Source organism: Macaca mulatta, chromosome 3, assembly GCF_049350105.2.
Source record: "Macaca mulatta isolate MMU2019108-1 chromosome 3, T2T-MMU8v2.0, whole genome shotgun sequence".
Taxonomy (NCBI): Eukaryota; Metazoa; Chordata; class Mammalia; order Primates; family Cercopithecidae; genus Macaca; species Macaca mulatta.
In genome coordinates, this window is record NC_133408.1 from 146968667 (window position 1) to 146991309 (window position 22643).

Consider the following 22643-nt stretch of genomic DNA (forward strand, 5'->3'; position numbering starts at 1 on the left):
CGATCTCAGCTTACTGCAACCTCTGCCTCCTGGGTTGAAGCAATTCTCCTGCCTCAGCCTCCCGAGTAGCTGGGACTACCGGTGTACGCTACCACGCCCGGCTAATTTTTGTATTTTTATTAGAGACAGAGTTTCACCGTATTGGCCAGGCTGGTCTTGAACTTCTCACCTCGTGTTCCACCCGCCTTGGCCTCCCAAAGTGATGGGATTACAGGTGTGAGCCACCGCGCCCAGCCTCACGATTACATTTATATTGCAAGGAACATTTATAGTTGTCAAGAAATACACTTATCTATTGCCATTTCATATGTAGCCACTCTGTAAGGTAGTAACACAAATGATGCTGACTCATATATTCCTGTTTTGTACAAGAAAGATATAAAAATGTGTTCATTTAAACATACCTTAACTATTTCTTCAATGAAACAAATATGAGAAACAGGATCTCTCTTCTTGGCCAATACTTTTTGTAGATGTTGTACCTTAAATGAAACAAATGTAAAGCTTAGGCAATAGAAAAAGCAAGAAAAGGGAAATGGTGACCTTTAGGTACATTATAATCAGCTAGTGGAGGTATTTTGAATGCTCATCAATTTAAAAAACCTGCCCAAGGTCACAGAACTTGGAATAACCAGGAGTTAATCCATATTAATGTTCTTTCCACTCCTTCAAATATTTACCTGTCCACAAACAGCATAAATATGATCCATAAGTTTCTCCATATTCGTCCAGAGTGAAGCACGCAAAGCTGCAGTATTTCCTGGGGTTGGCATGGTAGATCGTCCAGGTCCCCCTGGTTACAAGTGAGAAAGTACTATGAAAAATAAAGTTTTCCAAAGGCAAATATATATATACACACACACATATATATATATATGTTATTATGAAAACCATACATAAGCTAAAAAATGAGAAGTTCCTTCTTTAGAAGGAACTAAAATTATTTCCTGTCTCATAGGAAATAATTTCTTATGAGTAAGAATCTTAACCTTTTATGCTTAAGAAAGGGAAGCGACACATATCCAGAAAGGATAAAATGGAAATTGATGAAAATGGTTTCCTACAAGAGGTGTGAGAATGGTGGGAAATGAAATAGGTGAAAGGTACAAGGATGGAGGTGAGTCTTCCTCTGTTTCCTACCGCTCTCATGCCCCTTGCAGAAAACCATCTTCACTAATTTCCCATTTATCCTGTGTATGTACATGTGTGTGTATGTGTGTGTTGTGTCCCCTTTCTTAAAAATAAAAAACTCTAAAACAATAAAAACAAATACAGGAACAAATAAAGTATGTGTGTGTTGTGCCCCCTCTTTCATAAAAAAACAAAAAAACAAAAACTGAATATAAACAAATACCGAAACAAATACAACTAACTATATATCAAATTGAAAACATAACCACGCAGGAGGAAAACAATTTTAATTCATGGAATTTTTACTTATAGAACACTGACTTCAGTAAGATACATTTACGCACAAAAAATTACAACGAAATATTGAACTTTATTAAATAGATTTTTGCTGGATGTGGTATTGAAGTAGTAATCCTGAAACTAGTTTAGGTATATTTTGGAACAGAGCAAAATAAGGTTCTCAGTGTAAACAGAATAAAGACACAAATATGTAATGGGGATTAGACATATTTCCCAACTCTATCCACTGGAAAGTCAGAGAGACGATGGTTCCTCAAGAGTAGTAAGTATACCTAGTATCCAAATTTTGATTTCTAAGACCATTCTCCAATAAAAACAAAGCAGGATTCAGTGGAAAAAAGAGTGATTTCATATTTGGAGCAGTGAAAATACAAGGTGAATGTGACAGATATTGTGCCAGTGAGCAATAAAGTGTTTGAAGACAAATGAAAATTTTCAAAAGGATACATCAAGTTGACTGGAAGGGGCTTCCACAACACAAATTTCAGATAATTTGGCCATCCAAAATAATACTGATGGTAATAAATTATAAAACAATGATTAAAAAATAATTCATGAGTATATAGTGAAACTCAAATGTTTATAAAGGATGGAAATGCTATTTATAAAAGAATATCAGCTAATAAACGCAGAAAGAATGACAGAATTAGAAAAAAAATCACCATTTTGCAACTACTAGTTGCAAAATTAATTAAGAGAAAGAGTATCAGTGGATACCAAAACACTAAGTGAAATGTTATTGGCCGGGCATGGTGACTCATGCCTGTAATCCCAGCACTTTGGGAGGCTGAGGTGGGCAGATCACTTGAAGTCAGGATTCGAAACCAGCCTGACCAACATGGAGAAACCCATCTCTACTAAAAATACAGAATTAGCCAGGCATGGTATCACATGCCTGTAATTCTAGCTACTCGGGAGGCTGAGGCAGGGAACTGCTTGAACCCAGGAGGCGGAGGTTGCAGTGAGCCGAGATCATATAATTGCACTCCAGCCTGGGAAACAAGAGCAAAACCCCATCTCAAAAAAAAAATGTTATCGAGAACAAGATATTCATCACATAGTCTCAAAGTATGCACCTATAAATTACTAATTACAAAGAAAAGAGCATAGTATTACAAAGACCAATCTGGCATATGCCAATTTAATGGAGTGATCTAATTCAGCATCAGCAGCAATGAAACAAACTGAAATAATTGTGTTGTTTCCTGATATGATATAATAGGAAGTACACAACATCATCTTACCAATGGTATGTTTACCCTGAAGCTAATCATGAAGAAAATACCACATGAATCCAGACAAATTCAGATTATGAGGCTCTCCAAAAAATGTTAATACCATTAAAAAAAAAAAAAAAAGAAAAAGGCAGTGGTGCTGCTTTTTATTAAAGAGACAAGACAGCCAACAGAAAAGCATGATCCCTGATTGGTTTCACTGGTTTCAGTCAGGTGAAACCAACTTACACAAACAACATTTTGGGGAACAATACAATTTTGAGTATGAACTGCACCTTAAATAATATTAATGTATTAATACTAACTTTTTAGAGAGTGAGACTGTCTAAGAATGTTCTTGTATATAACACATACAGGAATCTATATGTAAAGGTTTGAAATGTTTCAACAAAAAAATAGAAATTTTAATCCCAAATTGAAAGGCATACATTTCACTCCAAACTAACGTTAAATATCAGGCAGTAGAAGAGCTCATCATTGGTTAGTCAGTCTATATCTCTGCTTTTATGGAGGACAAGATCAAGAAAACCAGAGGCACTGTGTGTGTAAACTACCCAACTCTAGTTTTTCAACAATTCAGAAAAGAATTGCACGTACCTTTAGCAAACAAACGCAGTTATTTCTTTAGTCTGATAATAGTAGCAAGCAATAAAATAATCTATGAGAAAGATGTTGGCTTAAAAATATAGATAATACCTGTTTGAAATCTGCATCTAATGAAGCTTTAGAATATTTGCAGTGCTATGCAAAGACTATTAAGGGAAGGTATACAGGAAATAGATAATACTATAACAATCTGCAGCTGTTCTCACATGTTATATAAAGAATGAACTCATAACAGTCAGAAAAGGGTATGTAGTGTCTTTATGAATACTAAAAAATACAGGTCAAATTCCTGGAATATGTATGACTTGGTTTTATGAAACCCTTCAACCTATTATTCTTTTAAATACAAGCAGAAATACAAGATATTGCCATTACCAGTTAGCTTTAATAGACTCAAGAAACAAAATAGTCCCTTAAGTTTTATTTAACTGATAAAAGAAACTAAGAGATCCTCATAGATACAATACTTGAAAAATGATTTCTAGTTAGTGATGATGGAATAAAATCATTTTCTTATTCTCTTCCCTTGAATGCCAATGAAAAGAAAATCAAATAAAAGATTGAAAATGTCAACCTCAAAGAAACAAAACTTCAAACTGGAGATTATGAAGCATGCATGCCAGTTGCTGTAGATAAGTCAAAATGAAGAAGGAACCAGAAAGATGACACCATAGATCATTAGGAAGAGTAAATTGCTCTTAAAATCAATTGTAAGAATTTGCACAAGCTATCTAAGGATTCTTTTGATTACAGCTGAGATCTACAGATATGGACAGGCCAGGGAATGTTCAACATTGCAAAATTAAAAAAAAAAAAAAAAAGCTGAAGGAAAATCACAAGGAATTGATATTTATGTTGTTTAAGAATTAGCCCCTGAGTGTGGGGAGACTACTGGAGGTAAAGTGAGATGAAGAAAAAAAATACTGCAAATGCTAGGATTCAACACAGAAATGGCTTAAACAGCTTTACTGGAAGCCATACTAAGCTTCTTCTGAATGATACAAATTTTGAGAACAGATGTGCTCCCAAGGTAAAAAGAAGTAACAAACTGGTCAATGGGTATTGTAGACAACAAACCTAAATTAAATTGCAGAGTGCTTCAGGTATCTCTCTTCAGCCATGCCTATACCATTCTTCAATGAATAGCTAGCAGTTTTCAATGATGAATAATCATCAGAAACAAAGCAAGAATGGACTTAACATAGACACTGGGGAGGGTGGCAGGAAGGAGGAAGAAAGGAATATAAGCTAAAAGCAATGATAAACATAGATCACCAAAGAAACAACGGAAAGGGGTACTCAGTTTTCCACTGCCTCAAAGTAATTACTGGGATACTCACTGGAAAAATATTATAGAAATTAGGACCATATTAGAAAAAACAAAAAGTTATAATAAATGAGAGTGAAAACACAGTAACACATGTAAAATAGGCAAGAGGAAATAATACAAAATGAAGTAAAATGCAAAGATACTGGAAGCAAAGTGAAAAAACTCCAAGCAAATATTAAGAGAATCAGACTTCCACATCCATGACACTCTCTCTCCCACATTATGCCCAGCACCAAGTGCAAGAAGATACTAGACATGGAAAACAAAGAATATCTGATATATGCATAAAGTTCCTGAAAAGAACAAATGGAACAGAAAAATATTCAATATACAGTGGAAGAAAACTTTTCTATAAAAGGGAACATACTTTAACTTCACACACACACACACACACACACACACAGAAAACATGACACAGAGCATTCAACTCTGAGACACACGCTAAAGAAGTCACTCAACTTCAAAGATAAAGGAAAATCCATTTGGACAGTCAAGAAAAAGCAAGTCAACTAGTGGGCGATAAAAATCTGATTAGTCTCATAATTCTCTAATACAACACTAAAACCCAGCAGTTGGTAAAGCAATGTCTGATGGTAGATGGGACCCTTCATTTTTCTTTCATATGAAGGGACTTCAGCTAAAGCAACTTTCTTACCTTCCTTCCCTACCTCTTATCCAACTCTCTCCATGTGAAGAGGAGTGAGTGAAGAGTGAATCTGAATAAGAAACTGAGCATCATTGGCTCAGTCCCTTCCTTCCTCTGTTGTGGAAGCTTTGTATATATAAAAGGTGCATTCTGACCAACATTCTACCAGTGGTAAGTATAGTGGGAAAGGCTAAATTGGGAAATAAGTTTAATTTTGAGGTGATATATTAAAAAATCCATTTGGTTATAAATCAAAGCCATGCTTTTCGGTGCATTTTTTTCAACAGTAATAAAACTAGCATTACAATTGTCATGTTTTTGTCTCCTACATTTGTGTCTCATTTTCCAGTTCAGTGGGGGAAGAAAAACATTATTTATTGGGACACAAACAGCTACAAAATTCCAAGGGAAAGTGTAAATAAAAATTTATACCTGGCCAAATCATTTAAGCATAAAAGCAAAACACACCACCAACTATGTAAGGACTCAAGAGAGCACAGTACCTGTGAAACATTTTTGAAAAATCAACTAGATTACGATATCCAGCCAAGGGAGAGATAAGTATAGAAACGGAGAGGTCTAGTACAACCTCTATGGAAAATAGTATGGAGATTTCTCAAAGACCTAAAGTACATCTACCATTCGATCCAGCAGTCCCACTACTGGGTATCTACCCAAGGGAAAATAAGTCATATATCAAAAAGACAACTACATGTGTATGTTTATCACAACGTAACTCACAATTGCAAAGATAGGGAACCAATCTAAGTGTTCATAAAACAATGAGTGGGTAAAGAAACTGTCATATATATATACACACACACACTCACACACACATATATATACACACACACATACACACACACACACACACACACACACATATATATACACACACACCATGGAATACTACTTAGCCATAAAAAAGGATGAAATAATATATTTTGCAGCAACTTGGATGGAACAAGTGGCCATTATTCTAAGTGAAGTAACTCAGGAGTGGAAAACTGAATACCGTATGTTCTCACTTACAAGTGGGAGCTAAGCTATGGGTACAAAAAGGGTGCTATAAGGGACATTGGAGACTCAGAATGGGAGAGTGGGAGGGATGTGAGGGCTAAAAAACAACATATTGGTACAATGTACATGACTTGGGTGACCATGCACTAAAATCTTAGACTTCACCACTATACAATTCATCCGTGTAACCAAAACCCACTTGTACTCCTAAAGCTATTGAAAAAAAGAGAAAAGAAATGCAGAGGTCATATTAAAACAACCAGAGATTAAAATCATTTAAAAATAGAAGAACATGTAAAAAACATTAATCATTCAAAAATAACATAACAAACAACAGGCAAATGAGGATGGGGGGGTAGGGAAAAGTTTAAGTATGCCTATCTCCCACATTTAGTAGTAAAGACTCAATAGACTTAGTAACAAATGATTTCAATTTCTTAATTTTTTTTGTAATCTTTCATTCATTACTTTTAAATTTAGAGGTATCAATTAGGATCTAGTATTTCCTATGAAGAAGCATTAATTGGAAATTCACTAAGTCCTTGATGCCACATAAATTTCTAATTATTTTGTTGAACGAAAATAAAATATTTTATTTTAAAAAGTATACTTCTAAAACTGGTAAGGCTAAACTATGGTGCTTAAGTTCACACACATGAATGATAAAACTATAAAGAGAAAAACACAGGAAGTTATCAATATAAAAGTGAGGATAATGGTTACATACGGGAGAGAGAGGGGTTGGTTGTGATTGGTAAAGAGGTTTCTGGATGGCTGGTTTAGCCTAGGAAGTGTTCACCTTATAATAATTCATTAAGCTACATGTTTCATTTACGGTTTTTTTTGTGTAAGTTTTACTTTATAATAAAAAGATATTTTTAAAAAGCATGTATCTTAAAATTCCATTTATGCCTCTCCATTTATCCTTCTATAACATAAAATGCACAGATAAATGTATGGACTACTGTTCACTATATAGTAACAACCACAGTATCTATCTGGGTGATGAAATTTGGATATACTGTGTTGTCTACTTTGCTTCATTATCATCTTTTTTCATTGTTTGACTTTCTTAACATTTATGTTTTATTGTTAAATATTTCAGGCATACAAAAAAGCATATAGAATAATGTTATGAACACTAACCACCAAACTTTAAGAAATACAACATTAAATAAAGTGAAGTTTCCTTGTCCTCTCCTTTGCTAGTCTCATTTCCCTTGCTCTCTCATCAGATGTAATGGTATTGGGTTTTGTAGTTTGTTTTTAAGAGATAGAGTCTTGCTATGTTGCTCAGGCTGGATTCGAACTCCTGGGCTCAAGTGATCCTTCCGCCTCAGCATCCCAAGTAGCTGGGATTACAGACATGTGCCACCATGCCCAGCATTGGTATCTTAAAATTGTTGATCATTGTTCCAATGCACGTGTTTACACTGTTAGTACATATGTGCACATGCAAAAACAATTTAATATAGTCTGTCATGTTCTTAGGCTTTAAATCGGTATCATGCTGTATATATGTTTCTGTAACTTTTTCATGTACTGTTTTTGACCATTATCTATATCGGGAAATTTGTTAATTTAAACGCTGTGTATTAATCCCCTTAAAACTAGTTTATCCATTGCTTGTACTTTTTCACTATTTGTAAACAATGAGGTAACTAAAATTCTTTTTTTTTTTTTTTTTACATGGAGTCTTGCTCTGTTGCCCAGGCTTGAGTGCAGTGGCACTATCTCGGCTCACTGCAACCTCTGCCTCCTGGGTTCAAGCGATTCTCCTGCTTCAGCCTCCTGAGTAGCTGGGATTACAGGCATGTGCCACCATGCCCAGCTAATTTTTCTGTATTTTTAGTAGAGAGGGGGTTTTACCATGTTGGCCAGGCTGGTCTCAAACTCTTGACCTCAAGTTGATCCACCCACTTTGGCCTCCCAAAGTGCTGGGATTACAGGCATGAGCCACCATGCCAGCCAGGTAACAAAAATTCTTATATATACGTGCCAGAGTTTCTTGCAGTATATTCTTAGAAAGTATAATATAAGGTGAACACATTTTCCACCTTAGAGATAAAATTGAGTAAAGTGGATTTTATTCTCCTTGCATAGTTTACAACAGTTTCTGCTCTTGTCCAGAACTTAGTTCTTAGATTTTGCCAATCTGATGATTAATTTGTATTTCCTTAATAACTGTTTCATCCCGCAAAAAGAGGCTGAGCATCTTCTCACATGTTTATTGAATGTGTTCTTCTGTGACCTGCCTATTCATATTCTTGATCCATTTTTTTCTCTTGGGTTGTTTACCTTTTTCTTATTGAGTTACAGGCTTTTTATTTTTTATCCTTAAAATTGTATTATTTATATTCACGTGTGTGTGTGTGTGTATTTTTTTTCTCTTCTTAGGAAGTCTCAGATTGAAAATGAGATCATGCACCATCACACTCATGAATGCCACTGTCAATTTCCTGTGTAGTGGTTCTGTTAGATCCTCATCAGCTGTGAGCCATTCACTCTCAGAAACATACACTGACAGAATCCTATTATGTATTTTTAAAATTTTGAAATAATCTTACATTTATAAAAAATTTGTAAGTATTGTAAAAAAAATTTTCCCTGAACAACTTGTAAGTTACTGACACGATGCCCATCATTCTTGAATATTTTAATGTGTATTTCCAACAAACAAGGACATTCTCCTACATAACTTCAATATAAACAAGATCAGGAAACTAACATTAATACTGTCTATAAAACATTTTAAAATATAAAATAATTGTGATTACTCTTTTAAAGAAAATAATAAAGAATTGATGCTTAAGGTTTCTGTGTTAAACCATGGTATCCACTTGTCAAGGCATAGTAATAAGGCAGCTTTAAAACTCTTTATTCTTTCAACAAAAGAGGCATACATTAGGATTGACAGCATGTGAATAACTGCTTTCATTTTTTTCCCCATTCTTGACAACACAAGGGGGAATGAGATTAAACTGCTCCTGGAAATTTAAACATTATATCAAACTTTCTGAGAATAACTGCTGGGAAAAGCTAAGAGTAAAATCTCCTTTGGCAAGTTCTTTTCAAAGATATCCTTCCAGAATAGTTTCAATACAAACCGATTCAGAGGCTAGGGCTAACCTTTAAAAATCTCTTTAAGACCTAAGATTCTTTTATCTCTTTTTGTTTAGTACAACTTAAAAGTTATATATATTCAGTATTAAGGTCACATATATATAGCAAATATAAAAATAATAATAGGCCAGGCATGGTGGCTCATGCCTGTAATCCCAATACTTTGGGAGGCCAAGGAAAGGAGGACTGCTTGAGGCCAGGAGTTCAAGACCAACTGGGGCAACATAGCAAAACTCCAACTATATTTTTTTAATAAAAAATTAAAAATCTAAAAAAAAAAAAATTAATAAATAGCCACTGTTTTTTACTATTAACTATGGATCCAGAACTCTTATTAATTCAATATGAGTTATTCCATCAACCCTGTGATAGATCAGAGTGCCTTCAACAGAAAAATGGAAGGAGAAAAACCAGAAACATTAACTACAGATAACATTTCGGGGAATTTTCCTGAAGACTGAAGAAATAAAATGCAGGTAGTAGAGCTGAAGAAATACATTAAGATATATTTAATTGATTTTAAGCAAAAGGAGATACAATAACACAACTGTATGTGAAGGGAAAGAGATGCAAAGAAAGAAATATTGTCAATCTGGTGGAAAGAAGGCATCTGCTAAAGCAATACCTTGCAGTGATGAGATCTAATACAACTGCAAGTGCTTGGTCTTTGCTGAGAGAAAGCATAGTTCATTCCTACCAACAGAAACGAAGAATGAATATAAGGGGAGAAACGGAGACACGGAGTAGCAGCAAGTAAGAGAGGGTGGATATAATCTGTGGTCTTTTCTATCTTCTTTTATGGAGAAGGGTATGTATATGTAAGTATCACCAGCTATGTCAGCTATGTGTTGGTAGGAAAAGGTTTACAGACTCCTAATGAAGCGCTACTCCTCTCTACCGTGAATTTACCATCCTTTAACAGTTTTCTTTAGACTTTAATATAGTTGTAATGTTCCCAAGGATTTTATCAGTTTCTATCTCCACAGTTAGTCATTATTTTTCCTGGGTACCAGAATTATCATAAAGAAAAGTCCAGAAAGCTAAAGTAGAGATGGCATTCCTTAAAAAACATTTTCTGTCTCAATAAGAAGCACACGGAAGGATAAGGATTTTAGAAGAAAAATGTGTTCCTTGCCCTTTTTTTTTTTTTTTTTTTTTTTTTTGCATCTGTTTCCTCTCAACTAAATGATGCTACAGTTTATAGATCTTTATCTAGAAGTTCTGAATATACCAATTGGCCAGTTCAAATCACTGATTAGACAAAAACGATATAAATAAATTCTGAAACATAATTTCTTCTCTCATTTTCTGTCTACTAAAAAATGAGTCATTAGATTGCTTTGAAACATGAGTGTTTCACATACTTTTCAAAGGACTTCTCAGTTATAAATAAATAAAGAAGCTAAATATAAACCACATCCATACCTCTCACAGCTGACTGGGAAGGCTGAGTCAAAACTTTTATGTCTAATGCACTGTTGATATTTTCTTCTAAAGTAGCACAATATCCATCCACAACGCTGGTAATAGTATCCTTCAAAGTTCCAAGATTATAGAAAACCTGAAGAGCTGTTCCGACTTGAGTTGGATTCTTAAAAAAGGTGGGGTGGGGTGGAAACAGATATAAATAGGAAAACAAACAAAACCAATACATATATACAATTTTAAGTGGTACTTGAGCAGTCCTATCATATTTAAATACTACCATATTTTAAAATTATCAAAGACAAGAAAAAACACAATTTGAAGTGCAGATTATTTTTAATCATTATTTATTTCATAAAAAACAAAGCTAAATATGATGTATATTATTTTCCCCCTTACCATTTTTGTCCTCCTTTAAAAAATAACAAGAAGTTCGAAAGTCTGTTGTATAATATTCAAGCTTATTTAAAATCTACCACCAATCCCTATAAAAATCATACTAGAAATAACATTTGTTATTTCTACATGTGTTTAAACAATAAGTGAATTCTGTGGAGTTGATTGAGAGCTGAACCATGCAGACTTATTCATTATATTTCATTGATCCATTCAATCATTCTAACTACAAATATTTACACGTGCCTACTGTGTATCTGAAATAGCTCTGAGTGCTGGAAAAACAGTAGTGAAACAAAACCAATTAAGTTCCTGTCTTCATGGAACTTATATTTATTGAAAAATGTACAAAACATAAATAAAACAGAACAACAGGTAGATTTGGCTTAAAGAAAATAACAGGAAACCTGGCTGGCGAATAACAATACTCATTTGAGGTTTTTTTTTAATTAAACAAGAAAAATAACCAAATGGATATTATTTCAAATTAAAATGTTCTAATAAAAAAGCTTAATTTAATATGGTCATAATAGTACTTAATTCTATGGTGTAAATTCTCTTTTAATGTATGCCAACAAAAAAAATAAGCTATTTCATAAAAAATTATTAACTGAAAACAAGGGGCATAGCATTTGCTTTTACTGTTATTTCCATTTTTTTCCCTTTCTCCCAAGACTGTTTTATCTTTAAACTTTTTAGTAGAGACCAAAAATCAAAATGAGGCAGCTGTAAAGAAATTTCCCATGTCATTATTTAAGTGTATGTATAACCAAGAAAGCACTGCTGGAGCAATATCAAAGAACACTTTCACCTCATAAAACTAGAATACAGATATACTTTAAAACTATATTTATTGCCTTTACTATTATCAGAGGATCTGAAAAGCATAGCTTCTCCACACACAGCACAGTTTCAGTGTTATCAGCTGAATGTACATTGTAAGATGCATACAACAACTAAAAAACACTTAAATTTTTCACTTAAAACACCCAGCTAAAATAAACCACTCTTCAAAATTCTCCACTCCAAAAATTACTAACTTCCAACTTCTGAAAATATGTGTGAAAAGGTTACTTCTAAAAACTATTGGTGTTATTTTAATGTAATAGTGTATTATATTACATATATAGCTCATCATTAAAGAAGTATATATTATAGCACTATTTATAATACTTACAATTTACAATATTTATAATAATTCTAGAACTAATTTTAAAGTTGTCAATTAACATGATCACTTTTTCAATTAACGGTACTCATATTTATAGCTTAATACATAGATTATGCTAGTTACAAAACTGCAATTGTCTGAACTAAAATTCTTTAAGTAACATACATACAGAGGAGTCTGCTAATTATGTAAGCACAGCTTTATTATCACAAAGTGAACACATTATCACCTAGATCATGAAGCTAAATATTATCAGCACCTGTGGATCTTGTGTAGCTCCCCAAACTGCACTGTTCCAAATATTATCCCTATCATTACTTCTAACACCAAAAATTTATTTTGTTTTTGAATTTCAAATAAATGGAATTATACAGTATGTGTTATCTTGTGGCTTGTCCCTATCTTGTGGCTTGTCCCTTTTACTCTACACATTTTTTGTGAAATTCGTCCATGTGGTTGGATGCAGCAGTAGTTGATTCATTTCTTACTGCTGTGCAGCATTCCACTGTAGTAATTTGCTTTAGTTTATCCATCCTACTGTTGATAAATAATTGGCTTACTTCTACTTTTAGGTATTTTAACGTATGCTGCCATGAACATTCTGTACACCTCTATTAGTGAACATATATACATATGCATTTTTGCAGGCAAGAGTAGAATTGCTAAATCATATTAGTATACTTAGAGTTTGTAGATACTGCCAATTTTACAAAGCCATTGCAGCAATTTACACTCCCACCAGCGATATATGAAAATTGTGGATGCCCCACAAATTTGCCAAAAATTCAAATGATCATTCCTTTAATTTTGGCTATTATTTGGAGTGAGTACTATGATTTTAATTTGTATTTCTATGATGACTAAAAAACTTAATACTTCTTACATGGTAATTATCCATTGGGATATCTTCTTTTGTGAAGAGCTTATTCATATCTTTTGCCCATTTTTTTAACTAGTTGTTTTTTGTCATTTACATATAAAGTTGTTGATGTATTTTGGATACAACCACTTTGATAATTATATGTACTGCAAATATGTTCTCCCATTCTTAATGAAGTATTTTAAGGGAGACAAATTCCTAATTTGAATATAGCCCATTTTATCAATCTTGATCTCTATGGTTTAGCACTTTTGGTATTGTTTGAAAAGTGGTCCCCACCCCACATTCATAAAGATATCTTTCATTCATAAAGTTATTCTCCTGAAACTCTACTGGTTTATCTTTCATGCTCAGAAATACAATCCGCCTGGAATTAATTTCTATATAATGTGAAATAGGAGTCAAGATTAGTGTTTTTCCACATGAATACCCAATTGATCAAAAAAAGAGCAAATAAAAATAACCTGCACTCCCCAAAAGCCACCTTTGCAATAAACCAAGTTTCTAAATATGTGTGTGAGTTTCTGGACTTACAAATCTCTACCATTTCTCTACCCTTACAATTCACCTATCTAAATTATTGTAGCTTTAAATATCAGATTTGGCAATCCTCTGCCTCTGTTCTTCAATTTGATATAGGCTCTTCTTGATATATGACACTTCCATATAAATTTCAAAATTGGCTTAACAAATGTCCTTTTTTAAAAAAAGTTTGCAGGTATTGTCTGATATTGCATTAACTCTATAGATAGAAATAACGGATATCTTTGTAACATTGAGCTACTCTCAATACCATGAATATGGTATCTCTTTTCATTTACTTAGGTCTTTAACTTCTCTTAATGTTTTATAGATAGTGTTCTGTGAAAACGTCTTATATATCTTCAGTTTAAATTATTTACATTATTTTTTATATAACTGGTATGTTTTTAAATTTTTTGTAAACAATCTGTAAATTGTTTTGATTTTTCTATCTATATAACCAAGGTATTTCTGAATAACTTTTATTTCTCCCTTCCCATTCTCCTCTATCTCATCGCTTTTCTTATTACTTTGGCTAAGATCTGCAGCATTGCACTGAGTAGTAAGACTGGTATTTTTGCATGATCCCCAATATCAAATGGAAAGCCTTGAATATTTCACCATCAAGATTTTTAGAAATGCCCTTTATCAGATTAAAGATACTGGCTTGCTAAGAGTATTTTTATTCATGAATTGATTTTGAATGTTATTAACTATGTATTGAGATAATAATTTTCCTCCTTTACTGGAGAAATTATATTTCTGGAATAAAGCCATCTTGGTCATAATACACTATCAGTTTTAGATCTCTGTGGCTTATATATACTAACTCTTTGCTTAGTATTTTTGTAGAGATTTTAAAGGAAGACAGCTAGTAATTTTACTTCCTTACAATATTCTCATTTTGATATTAACGTTATCCTGGCCTCATAAAATGAGCAAGTAAATACGTTTGGTCCCTCTTTCTTAATTCTTGGATACAGTTGATGTAACACTGGTTTATTTATTCCTTAAATGTTTGGAAGAATCGCCCCAGTGAAGCTGTCTGGCTTTGGAGTTTTCTCCAAGGAAAGGTTTAATAATAAATTCAATTTTGTTAATAGACAAAGAACTAGATAGATTTTATAATTTTCCTGGTGTTATTTTTGATAAGTCGTTTTCCAGAAATTTGTCAATTTCATCTAAATTTTCAAATCAATTGGTGTAAACTCATACTTTTGTCTTAACATCTTTTTAGTTTTTGTTGGGTCTGTTATTAGATCACCTTTTTCATTCTTGATAGTGGTAATTTGTACCTCTTTTTCCCGTCTCCTCATCAGTCTTCTTGGTACTTATCAATTTAGTTTGTTAATCTTGTTAAGTAACTAAATTTTGGCTTCTATTGGATTCTGTATTGCATTACCAGTTTTTTGTTATTCTTATTTCACAGACTTTGGAGCCAGACCTAAATCAGGATCCAAACTCTACCACTTAGCAGTCAAACACAACACAAAAAGAAAATTTCAGGCCAATATCCCTGATGAACATCGATGTGAAAATCCTCAATAAAATACTGGCAAACCGAATCCAGCAGCACATGAAAAAGCTTATCCACCATGATCAAGTTGGCTTCATCCCTGGGATATAAGGCTGGTTCCACATACATAAATCAATAAACGTAATCCATCACATAAATAGAACCAATGACAAAAACCACGTTATCTCAATAGACGCAGAAAAGGCCTTCAACAAAATTAAATACCCCTTCATGCTAAAAATACTCAATAAATTAGGTACTTATGAAACATCTCAAAATAATAAGAGCTATTTATGACAAACCCACAGACAGCCAATTATCATGGCAAAAGCTGAAAACATTCCCCTTGAAAATCAGCACAAGATAAGGATGCCCTCTCTCATCACTCCTATTCAACATAGTATTGGAAGTGCTGGCCAGGGCAATCAGGCAAGAGAAAGAAATAACAGGTATTCAAATAGGAAGACAGGAAGTCAAATTGTCTCTGTTTGTAGATGACATGATTATGTATTTAGAAAACCCCATCGTCTCAGCCCAAAATCTCCTTAAGCTGATAAGCAACTTCAGCAAAGTCTCAGGATACAAAATCTACGTGCAAAAATCACAAGCATTCCTATACACCAATAATAGAGAGCCAAATCATGAATGAACTCCCATTCACAATTGCTACAAAGAAATACCTAGGAATCCAACTTACAAGGGAGGTGAAGGACTTCTTCAAGGGGAACTACAAACCAATGCTCAACGAAATAAGAGAGGACACAAACAAATGGAAGAACATTTCATGCTCATGGATAGGAAGAATCAATATCATGAAAATGGTCATACTGCCCAAAGTAATTTATATATTCAATGCTATCCCCATTAAGCTACCATTTACTTTCTTCACAGAATTAGAAAAAAACTACTTTAAATTTCATATGGAACCAAAACAGAGCCCATATAGCCAAGATAATCTTAAGCAAAAAGAATAAAGCTGGAGGCATCACACTACCTGACTTCAACCTATACTACAAGGCTACAGTAACCAAAACAGCATGGTACTGGTACCAAAACAGATATATAGACTAATGGAACAGAACAGAGGACTCAGAAATAATGCCACACATCTACAGCCACCTGCTCTTTGACAAACCTGACAAAAACAAGCAATGGGGAAAGGATTCCCTATTTAATAAATGGTGCTGGGAAAACTGGTTACCCATATGCAGAAAACTGAAACTGGACCCCTTACTTACACCTTATACAAAAGTTAACTCAAGATGGATTAAAGACTTAAATGTAAGACCTAACACCATAAAAACCCTAGAAGAAAACGTAGGCAATACCATTCAGGACCTAGGCATGGGCAAAGACTTCACAACTCAAACACCAAAAGCAATGGCCACAAAAGCCAAAATTGACAAATGGGATCTAATTAAACTATGGAGCTTCTGCACAGCAAAAGAAACTATCATCGGAGTGAACAGGCAACCAACAGAATAGGAGAACATTTTTGCCATCTATCCAGGGCTGACAAAGGGCTAATATCCAGAATCTACAAAGAACTTAAACAAATTTACAAGAAAAAAACGAGTAACTCCATCAAAAAGTGGGCAAAGGACATGAACAGATACTTCTCAAAAGAAGACGTTTATGTGGCCAACAAACATATGATAAAAAGCTCATCATCACTGATCATTAGAAAAATGCAAATCAAAACCACAGTGACATACCATCTCATGCTTGTTAGGACAGCGATCATTAAAAAGTCAGGAAACAACAGATGCTGGAGAAGATGTGGAGAAATAGGAACACTTTTACACTGTTGGTGGGAGTGTAAATCAGTTCAACCATTGTGGAAGACAATGTGGTGATTCCTCAAGGATCTAGAACCAGAAACATCATTTGACCCAGCAATCTCATTACTGGGTATATACCCAAAGGGTTATACATCATTCTACTATAAAGGCACATGCATACACATGTTTACTGTAACACTGTTCACAATAGCAAAGACTTGGAACCAACCCAAATGCCCATTAATGATAGACTGGATAAAGAAAATGGGGCACACATACACATGGAATACTATACAGCCACAAAAAGGATGAGTTCATGTCCTCCGCAGGAACATGGATGAAACTGGAAACCATCATTCTCAGCAAACTAACACAGGAACAGAAAACCAAACACCACATGTCCTCACTCATAAGTGGGAAGTGAACAATGAGAACACATGGACACAGAGAGAGGAATATCACACACCAGGGCCTGTCGAGGGTCAGGGGCTAGGGGAGGGATGCCATTAGGAGAAATACCTAATGTAGATGACAGGTTGATGGGTGCAGCAAACCACCATGGCAGGTGTATACCTATGTAACAAACCTGCACATTATGCATATGTATCCCAGAAATTAAAGTATAATAAAAAAAGAAATTAAAAGTAAAATTAAAGTTAAGATAAAACATTTGCATATAAAAACACCCATAATTGTAGCATCAATAACATATTAAGGTAAATATTTATAGCAAATATCAAAGAATGGTATGAACATATATGCATCTTTGATAAAGAGTTTACCAGAATGTATCAGTAAAAATTCTGACTCCAGTAGATTAAGAATTCAAGGATACAAGCAATTGACAAAGCTTATGGAGTGGGTTCTATGTGCCAGACATTGTGCAAGGAACAGGGAGCACAAAGAGAAGTAACTTTCCCTGACTTCAGGGAACTTTCAGACCAATAAACATAAACAGAGAATTAACCAAGTTTTTTTTATTTTCATCACTCAATAGAATCATACAAATTTGAAAATTAATTACACATCCAAAAATGCAGGACCTAGTTACATAAACTCTGGTATGACCAAATGCTTGATATTATTTAGAGAATAGTGCTATGTTTTGGAAAAGCTTGGACGATATAAGATATCTCCATGTAATAATAATAAGGATAAAAATAATACAAAGTGAACTCATAGTTTGATTTACTAGTGAAACTGACTTATTTTTTTCCCTAGCCTTAGTCCCTCATGAATACAGACTACAGAGGAGAAGCAGGAACAATGAGTTTCTTTGACTACATGTTTTCTTCCTGTAGTCAGGGGCAGATAAAATTTTATGTCAAGCCTGATTCCAAAGCATTTTTCACAAAGATTTTATGAAGTTTATTTTCAGTGAAACAGTATGTTTTGCCCTTTTTATGACCTAATAATCTGTATTCTATCAACAAAGAATGGAAGCATAAAAAACAAAAATAATATAATCTTTAGCATTAGAAGATAGGAGAAGAGGCCCCAAACATTAGTTCTTTTACCTTGATCCATTAGCATCATGCTGTAGTGGAAAGAACATGGGCTTTAAAAATTATTCTTGGGATGAAAACCCAGCTCTCCTAAAGATAAGCTGTGTGACTCTGGGCAAATTACTTTATCATTCATTGAACTGTATTTATGTATATAATTAACGTTTGCCTCCTCATCAAATTTTACAATCTGTGTGGGAAGATTCCACATTTGTTTTGTTCACTGCTATACTCCTTGCATCCAGCGTACGTCCTAGATATGTATTCAAGAAGTGTCAGTTGAGTAAGTGAACAGTGTGTAAATTTCTATGATTTGCTTTGCTAATAAATTGTGAGACAGTTGCAAAGACTATTGAGACAACACATTTACATTATCTGATATTCAGTATAGATATAATAAAAAATATTGGTTCTGACACCATTTATTAATATTTCAAAACTTTTAAGAATGTTAAGAATTCGCTTTGCTCCAATTCCAAAGGAATTCTTATCATGCTACTTTACTTATTAAAATAAAGTTACCCAATAGACACCATTTGGGTAGCCCTGAGGAAGTCAGCTCTTTCCTCTGTGTCTTAATTTCATAAGACATTAAAACGATGAGGCAAGATGAAAGGAGGGATTCCAAAAGCTGGCTGAAGATCTTTTTTAGAAAAAGACAGACAACAAAATTTTGATTCACTTGGATCAGATTGAGGCCTGGTTATTTATATTTTTCAAAGCTCTTCAGCTGAGTCTGATACCGTCAGCAGCTACCTGAGAACCAGCATTTGGGAACCAACAGACTAAATGATTTTGCTGGACTTTAAACGATGCCTGGTGAACAGACTACTGGCTGGAATACTGTGTACATGAAAAAAATGTTAATTATGTTGCATTTACATAGTTGTCAATTAATTATTTATATAAACATGGATGAGTCTAAGGTGCCCATGGGGCATTCTTTGCTGGAAATGTGAACACTTTTGAAATGGATCATCGCAGGAATCTAGTCTAGGAAGCAAACTAAATTGAAGTAATAAATAATGAAAATAGAAAACTGTTAGACACCTGTAATCCCAGCACTTTGGGAGGCTGAGGCAGGTGGATCACCTGAGGTCAGGAGTTGAAGACCACCCTGGCCAACATGGCGAAACCCTGTCTCTATTAAAAATACAAAAATTAGCTGGGTGTGGTGGCATGTGCTTGTAGCCCCAGCTACCTGGAACACTGAGGCAGGTGAATCACTTGAGCCTGGGAGGCAGAGGTTGCAGGGGGCGGACCCCACTGTGGAGGCGAGGGGAGGGGAGGGGAGGGGAGGGAGGGGAGGGGACGGGATGGGATTAGAATTGAGAAATTACAAAGGAGATAAATATAAAACAGAATCAGTAGGAATGAGAGAACACAAATGGAATGCTAGAATAATCTAGTCAGAGCCAGAACTGGAACATTACAAAAATTAGAAATGAAATAATTTTGTCTAGCTATGATTCAAGTGAAGAACATCTAGTGATACTGAACATTAGTGTTTTTTCCCCACTATTCTGCTTCATTACAAATACCATTGGTTTTGACCACTGGCTCTTATTGAACCCTTATTAATAATAAACTTCAGGCTTTTAGTTCACTCATCTGTAAAATAAGGGGACTGGACTAGATGAACTCTAATATCCTTTAAATACTAAAACATAATGATTTTAACATCATTCAATGTATATCATCCACTATGTGCTCACACTGTGTGAGGTACTGTAGATTAAAAAAATGAAGCAGACACTGCACTGTCTGACCTTTCAATATTTATGGTCTGATGGGAGATAAAGGCAAGTAAATCAACAATTAGTATGTACTATGACAAATGAGGGGGAAAATGGAGGGATTAATGAAAACACATAGGAGGGGCAATTACTTAGACTTGGGAGAAAAGAGGGATAGAGGAGTGAGGTGACATTCCTTAAAGGAAGTAGTTTCAGCTATGATCTGAACTGAAGTAGCTATAGGAAGTGGTCAGAAGTGGCAGTAAGAAGGTATGGACGATTTAGAGGAGTGGGAAAGCAAAAGGAAAAATGGTTCCAAGCAGAGATACAATATATACAAAAGCCTGTGAATGACAGCACATTGGTGGAACCCAAATCCATTAACAATAACACCTGACAGATAAGAGATCCACACTAATACCTACTACAAATCCAGCTACCTACATAAGTGGCTCTCAAACTCTGGTATAAGAATTACATGAGGGAAGCTTATTAAATGAGAATGAGCATGCAGAACACTTTGGGAATGCTGGAAAGGTGCTTTTTTTTTTTTTTTTTTTTTTTTTTAAATCAGAGTGCGTGTTATACATGTTTGTTTACTTTGTGAAAAATTCATTAAGTGGCACCCTGATGGTGCATGCATTTTCCTATTAATTACATTTTAATTTAAAAATTCTAAAATAAATAATAGGAAGTGTTTAACCAACTAAAACAACACTAATGATTTATCATTTATTTTAGGGGAAAGAAATTAGATAAAGTAAAACAATACACGAATGCCTAAATTATTAAACATAAATCTTATGGCTTTTTTTTTTTCTTTTCTTGAGACGGGGTTTTGCTCTGTCACCCAGGCTGGAGTGCAGTGGCGCAATCTTGGCTCATTGCAAGCTCCGCCTCCCGGGTTCATGCCATTCTCCCGCCTCAGCCTCCTGAGTAGCTGGGACTACAGGCGCCCGCCGCCACGCCTGGCTTATTTTTTGTACTTTTAGTAGAGACGAGGTTTCACTGTGTTAGCCAGGATGGTCTGGATCCCCTGACCTCGTGATCCGCCCGCCTCGGCCTCCCAAAGTACTGGGATTACAGGCGTGAGCCACCATGCCCAGCCTATCTTATGTATTTGTTAAAAGCCAATATAAGCAAGATTTATGCTTGTGTGTATACATAATCAAAAGTGTATGTCATTGTTTTTAAAAATCATTGACTTCCAAAATATTGCCTAACCTGAAATTTGTGTCTTGCTTTTGAATGTTGTTATAGATCGAATGTCTGCGTCCCCTAAAACTCACATATTGAAGCCCTAACCTGCAATGTATTGGTATTTAGAGATGGGGCCTTCGGGAAACAGTTAAGGTTGAATGATGTTGAGACAGCCAGGTGGGAGCGGGTCCCTGGAGAATCTCCGACCCGCCTGCCCACTGAGGTGGAGCCTTGGGAAGCTCATAACCTTTGCAGCAGGGAGGAGCCTGGCCCCTCCTCTTCCTCTGTGGAGCCTGGGATTCCAACTGCCTTGAGGGAAGCGCTCTAGCAGGGACTCTGGCCTATGAGAGTCCATTTTCCCGGTTTTTCCCTTTCACCCAGTAAACCCCTGCTTCACTCACCCTTCAAACTGCGAGCCTAAATTTTCATGGCCGTGGGACCCCATCTTGAGCTCAACTAAGGAAAAGTCCTCCAACAGTTTTTGCATGCAACGTGGAACCTCTACAAGAGGTGAGTAAAATGGGGACTCAAAACCTCTCACTGTTGCTCCTGAGCCTATTCATCCTCGGACTTCTAAGGGTGAGGGAAACCATGACCCCCACTCCCACCCTCCTGCCATCACTCCTGGTCCTTTTCATGGGCTTTTCCTTCCCTTTTTGGGATGCACCAGCGAGCAGCAGCTCCCCCAGGCACTTCCCTTTGTGCCAAGGGTGCCCGCACAGCAGGCTGGCTTGTTCCCAGCCAGGCACCACTGCAGCAGCTTTCCCCTTCCCTGGCCAAAGGGTTCAGCTCCAGCTCCATGGGACAGTAATTAAACTTTTCTCCCTGCTGGAGGAACAACTTGCATAAGAGTAAGACGTTCTTCCCAGGCATTTAAACTGTTTTTTTTTTTCTTTACCCCTTCTCTACCTGATCAGCAAGTTAACTTCTAAATTTTTTTTTCTTCTAGAAGACGTTTTACCAGACCAGCCCCCCCCGCCCTCGCCCCGCCACTATCACTATTCATACGCTCTGGAAAGCTTTAATTGTGAAAAAGGATTTGTGTGGCTAGTCTTGGGTTGTGGCCAGTCTGGTGTGCTTTGCGCATCTGCGTAGTTTGTGCTGCAAGCCTTGTTTCACA

At 35.3% G+C, this 22643-nt stretch overlaps 1 protein-coding gene across 1 annotated transcript in view; it reads right to left on the reverse strand.

Moving 5' to 3' along the window:
* The window catches only part of COG5 (component of oligomeric golgi complex 5), a 363078-nt gene that overhangs the window by 153991 nt on the left and 186444 nt on the right, over positions 1 to 22643 (reverse strand). The window contains exons 8-10 of the mRNA XM_015134669.3: positions 10817 to 10982; positions 681 to 793; positions 405 to 482 (exon numbers count right to left, since the gene is read on the reverse strand). Of these exons, the coding sequence (XP_014990155.2) occupies positions 405 to 482; positions 681 to 793; positions 10817 to 10982 (357 nt within the window). The remainder of the gene's footprint in view (positions 1 to 404; positions 483 to 680; positions 794 to 10816; positions 10983 to 22643) is intronic.